Source organism: Lygodium microphyllum, chromosome 14, assembly GCF_053477565.2.
Source record: "Lygodium microphyllum isolate KBCC chromosome 14, Lygodium_microphyllum_v1.1.10, whole genome shotgun sequence".
NCBI lineage: Eukaryota > Viridiplantae > Streptophyta > Polypodiopsida > Schizaeales > Lygodiaceae > Lygodium > Lygodium microphyllum.
In genome coordinates this window covers 7,206,406-7,211,923 of record NC_141148.1, presented here as the reverse complement: position 1 = coordinate 7,211,923, position 5,518 = coordinate 7,206,406, and the positions used below count along the sequence as shown (strand labels likewise).

Genomic DNA, 5,518 nt, shown 5'->3' with positions numbered 1-5,518 from the left:
AAATTAAAAACTTCTATCCAAATGTCTCAAAGTTTTTTTACAAATTTAACAATTTACTTGACACTAAACCTCATCCTTTTGTGGAAGTAAGTACCACCAAGGGCATGGTACATGTGAGCATGGGCCACATTAATTAATGTAAGTCTATGGAAAGAGGTTGAAGTTTAATGCAACTAAGGGAGATTCAAAAACCGGGTGCTTCAAACAATCCCTTCCCACTATTTATAGGGGCATATAGTTAGCTAAGTGTTCGCATAGCATAGCTTCAAAAAACCTAGTAAATTGAAGATTACATTCTTGTGTGAAGTCTGCCCTTACTTCAATGAAGTGTTGAGCCATTAACTTGTAAAGTGACCACTCACAAACCCAACACACACACAGCCCTTCTCTTCCCCTCCTTTTTTAAAAATAAAGCTAAAATGCTAGTTCCACATCTTTCTAAGTGAAATTTCATTGTCAAGTGCAAAAGTATTTATTAACTCCCCATACCTATGCTTTTGTGCACTCTAGAACAGATCTAGAAATCTATGTGGTCAAAATATCATTTGTCTCTAATGTAGCTCACAATTCCTTTCGGCATACATCTGAACTATTAGTACAAATAAAGTTCCTAGCTTGCTTCCCTTCATTGTTTTACTGTACCTCTCTCCTCTTTTGTTTTCAAGAGAGGCTCCCAAACAAGTACAACGAGGGGAGATCTTGCCAAACATTGGTCAAGAGAGTAAAGGAAAAGTCACACTAGCATTAGTTCCTATACACTCACAAAATAGCTCATTGGTTGGATGAACAAGAGAGCTTGATCACTAGGATCCTTCTTGGTGGCTATACCAAAGAGACCTATTCAAGAGCCTGGACACATATAAACACACCATGTGAATATAGGTGTCAAACCAAGTGATGCACCCAACAAGCCTTGACCCTGCAAAACCGAGTCCAAGCTGCAAACATTAATCACCCAAGTTGGGCCAATATTTCTCTATTTTCTGAAAGGGATCCTAAAACAACCTGTTGAGGGTGATAATAATTACGATGCTTCCACATTTCAATTTCTTTTGATGAAGCCAATGGTCATTTTCTTTTGGAGACTTATTATTCATCTGAAGGGCATTTAATTTCATGGTGAACTCCATTGTCAAGTTTGCCCAGAAGCAGACCCACAACATCTTGTGGATTTGTAGCTGAGTTAGTAAGGAGGGATCCAGCGTTTAGACTGTTGATATTAGCCCTCAACGGTCAGGATTAACTTTCAGATCATACCACGACACGACTTTTACCAAGCACACTGACCAAGTTACAGCACTTTGATTTCTCGGAAAAAACAAATGATACAGTACTCTCATGGTTCATAATTCCTTGTGAGCCAAACATCACAAGCTCTATTTTCTGTTGTGATTGTAAAACACAAAAATGTCTAAAGCGCATATGCTTTTACATGTGGAAACCAATATAGATGTTACATAATTTTCCAATGCTTGCTGGCAAGGGAAATGCAGCTGGCCAAAATCACATAACCTAAGCCAGCCAAAAACTCATAAAATTCAGGCACTGCAACTATCCTTCATTAATTTCTGCATACATCAGGTGTAGACAGGGTTTTACCCCCAAAAAGGCCTTAAAGGATAGCAAAATTGGCACCATGGTGAGGCTGGAAACAAGGCAAGCTGTGGCCTTGCAAAAAAAACCCACCCAGTGATTCCATTTTGCTTTCAGAACTGACATATTTTAACTGACCATAGCTGTGAACCATACAGACACAGTAGCAAATACTCACAGGGAATGAGAAACCCGACAAACCCCACCAGGAAAAGAGGCTAGACACCTCTCAAAAAGTAGTAGGGAAAGGAGAAGAAATGCATGAGTTTCCTAACAGGAACATCAATCGCAGGCCTTCTGAAAACCATCAACCTTGTGAACATCACTGTCCTTCAGAAGGGCACTGCTGATTGGCATGGATTATTAACGCAAGGAACACACTGTACAGTTCTGCCCTACACGTTATCTTTCACTAGACCACAATTCACTATCAATAGCTGGCACACATTGGCACGCAGCTTCACTTCAATTTTCTATAGACATTGTTCAAGGCCTTCACAATATCCTCTACTGTCAACTCGCAATCCTCCTCCATCTGTGTAACAGCATTCAAGGCGTTAGAAAAACAACAGCATACTAGCCCACTTGTATGCTGAGAGACATTTTATGAGTCAACAAACTGATGTATTGTACCTGTGCTGTGAATGTCAAATCAAGGCTCGTATCGGAGAATGAAAGGATGTTTGCATTTACCACTGACATATGTTGTTTTTCAAGCTCCATAAGAAACGCTACAAGGATACCCTTCCTTTTCTCACAATGCACTCGAATCAGCACATTTTTACCAATCATTCTGACTTCTATATCTGATTGTTGGAGGTCATTATGGTTGCCATTGCCATTCTCTGAGTTACTACTCGAGTTTGTAGGGTCCTTGCAACGCTTCTGGACAGCAACAGACACCATTTTGGGAACTTGTTCCTCCAATACTTTCAACCTCTCTTGCAGTTGTTTGACATATTTAATGGCATCACCCAGAACTGAAGCCTTATCCATCTGATTACAAAACACAAAGGCTGCAGCATAAGGCCACATTGTGACAGTTCTTACGCACACAAAACCTCTCTTTTGCTCACATAATGTTTTACTCATGGACTATAATTTGTGAATGGAGCACTTTGTGAAATAAGGTTAAGCAGTACCATATTAATGGAACTCCAAAAGATCTATGGCAGTTCATGCTTTTCATTAGCATGAAACTAAACGATATGATTATTATAAAGAGAGAGCAGGCTGAATGACGGACCCAAAAAATTTGTACCTTTTTCAATCCAGGGACAATGGCAGATAGTGCTATGAAGCGCTGGCTGAGCTTTTCACGCCTTCTGCGTTCTGCCATGATATGGTCCTGAGCATTCACAGGCTTGAGAGGAGCTGAAGAGCCACTCACCCCACGCATATTCTGATTTCCCAAGAAGGGACCCGATAACTGGCCAACAGAGCGAGAGTCTGAAGAAGGTGAATGGAGATCCTCTTTGGCTGCTGTGGTCACAACAGAGTGCATATCAGTTGCACTGCTTTGTTTTCTTCCTGAGACCTGAGAGTACCCCATCTCAAACTGGAACGGAGGTGTTCTTGGTGTAACATTATCGTAAGTGAAATCTTTTAGTCCTGGGAGGGAGGCCAAGCAACCCTCAAGCACATGATTCGGTACACCTTGCTGCTGCAGCTGTGGGAAAATCATCTGTTCCGAGCTGAAGTGTGGGGTCAATAAACTAGAGTCTCCATGGTATACTTGCCCAGCAAATGGGAAGTCCCATGAACTCAGTTTTTGGAGTTTTGGCGGCTTCTGGCAACCAAAGGCCATCTCTTCAGCCTTCACTGCCATGGTAACTTGAGACTGGCATTCAGCTGCTCGTCGCTTCTGCGGTTTTGATTGCAAGCTGGCAGAAAAATCCATGTTACTGCTGCTTTGCATACCCATGCTGTTGGAAGTTGGCTGCTCTGCTGAACTGAAGAGGCCATCAATAGACTTTGCAAGGAAAGGATCCTCCATACCCTGCACATAATAAAGCTATCAGAACATCTGGCTTGCTAGATCTCACTTATGTGCCCACACAGAGAGAAAATATCCTATCATACCAAATTTGTTCAAAAAAACTAGGAAACCAACAGTTGCATCAATGCAACTAAGTTTATGAACGTTAGTCCAGTTATAGACACACATGATCCAACCAGCCAGGTTTGTACACAACATGGGAACATGAACTCTTCACAGAACTACATGCAGTGATTGAAAACATGAGAATATATGTGCAACCTGCTTAGTTAGCATCACAAAGCTATGCTTCTCTTAATCAATTGTAGAATCAACAAGTGAATATATGGGGAGAGGAAGAAGACTTGACATCTTATGATCCCAAACATCTGAAGTGACCTTATTAGGTAACCACAACACTGACTAAATGTAACTGCAGCATCAGAAGCACAAATATTACTTCACCGACATGCAACAAAACTCTCGGGTTGAGTCAAATCCTCATAAAGCTAGCAATCAAGAACACAGCAAATGAAACAGGAATGGGAAACCGCAAGAGATTGCATGCTAGCATGCCAATATCATACGTAATAACCCTGATTCCACAACATAAACAATCATAAGTCTTCTATGAACACCTACATGGCATTAACATGTTATGTATGCTCTAAGCTTTCTTGGATTATCCTCATGACACATGCAAAACAAAAACCAAACTTTGAACTGAGACTTTACCAATTCTGATAACCAATGAATGGATCCGAGAAGAGAAGGTGTATGCTCCATCTGCATGATATCAGTCTTGCGACCGTGCCTGGCAACATGAAAACGAAGGCGATTATTACCAATGCTCATGTTACTATCAAATCTGCATGCATGCATGCATGTGAGTATGCATGTGCAAATGTCTGTGTAAAGACCCTAAGAAGCACACATCTAAGACAGATATTGACAGGATGCCCGATTAATCCCAAACAGCACACTGATTTGATTGACTTAGCAGAAATCTTCCATGATCCTTTTGAAACTAGCAGCCAAGTACATAAGTGCCTTCTCATGAGAAAATCCCAAAGGAAGGCATGCTTAACCTGCACAATTAACTGTCCATGGATCCTTTACAGGTTGTAGCACATCAAGTTAGCATAGTTTCTGACACATCCTGTCACCTTAGAAAGACTTAGTTGGGGATGCTGGAAATGGCAGCCACTGCTCCATATTCTCCGTATCGTAAAGCTAGCAGACCTCCTTAATTGAAGAAGAGACTATGAATTTTGCTATGGCTGATGCTAACAAACAAATTTTAGTTGTCATTGTTTCATTCATGTGACTTCTCTCGGTGATGACAAGCCCAAGTGTATGGCTCCATATCCTAATGCTAGGCAGGCCTTTCCAATTGAGGCGGAGACTGTGAATTTTGCTGGCTGATGGAATCAACAATCTTAGTTGCCTCAGTTTGGCTGATTTGTCTATCAGTAAGCACAGGCCGATTGAGTCATCAATTAGATCAGAAGAAAGAAGCGTTGCATTACCTGCTACTCCAACGCTGATACTCCCTTCCAAGAAGAAGAAGAAGAAGAAGAAGAAGGAGAAGGAGAAGGACTCGAGCGAAGGAAGGAGATCCAAATGAATGTGTGAGAGAGAGAGAGAGAGAGAGAGAGAGAGAGGAGACGACCTCCAATGCCCACGTCCAGAGATCCTAATAAAGGTGTGAAGACAGACTTTATTAATCATTAGAATTATTAATAGGAGTAGTGTTACTAGACTAGATTGTGGATTCAACTAAGGGAAAATTTATATGGTTTATGTATTCCATGTTGCTGCGCCCACCAACTAGTCACCTTACAGCCCTTTTCACACCACGCTGACACAACTTCCTCCTCCAAGCGCACACTTTTCCACCCTGCCTCCCAACAAAAGGTGTCCCCACCTTCGTAAAGGGGTTGGGAC

The 5,518-nt window shown here is 41.5% G+C and overlaps 1 protein-coding gene across 2 annotated transcripts; it reads right to left on the bottom strand.

Moving 5' to 3' along the window:
- Window positions 1–1,205: 1,205 nt before the first annotated feature.
- On the bottom strand, window positions 1,206–5,268 carry LOC148025288 (transcription factor MTB1-like). 2 transcript variants are annotated; one of them, XM_087692312.1, is made up of 5 exons: window positions 4,738–5,076; window positions 4,307–4,385; window positions 2,855–3,592; window positions 2,227–2,589; window positions 1,206–2,128 (listed from the first exon to the last, which is right to left on the bottom strand). In XM_087692312.1, the coding sequence occupies exons 2-5, from the start codon at window positions 4,361–4,363 to the stop codon at window positions 2,054–2,056; spliced, it is 1,233 nt and encodes a 410-aa protein (XP_087548438.1). In that variant the 5' UTR covers window positions 4,364–4,385; window positions 4,738–5,076; the 3' UTR covers window positions 1,206–2,053. The 2 variants fall into 2 exon arrangements, with proteins under 2 accessions (XP_087548438.1, XP_087548436.1); XM_087692310.1 differs by lacking the exon at window positions 4,738–5,076 and adding an exon at window positions 5,101–5,268 and having other exon boundaries at window positions 1,208–2,128.
- Between the last annotated feature and the right edge of the window lie 250 nt (window positions 5,269–5,518).

Bases quoted from the DNA above. Each gene is read 5' to 3' on its own strand.
- LOC148025288 (XM_087692310.1), bottom strand. From the start codon at position 4,363: ATGCAGATGGAGCATACACCTTCTCTTCTCGGATCCATTCATTGGTTA. The intron at 3,593-4,306 runs GTAAAGTCTCAG...TATTATGTGCAG, and splicing joins TTCATTGGTTATCAGAATTG to GGTATGGAGGATCCTTTCCT. The intron at 2,129-2,226 runs GTACAATACATC...GCTGTTACACAG, and splicing joins ATTTGACATTCACAGCACAG to ATGGAGGAGGATTGCGAGTT.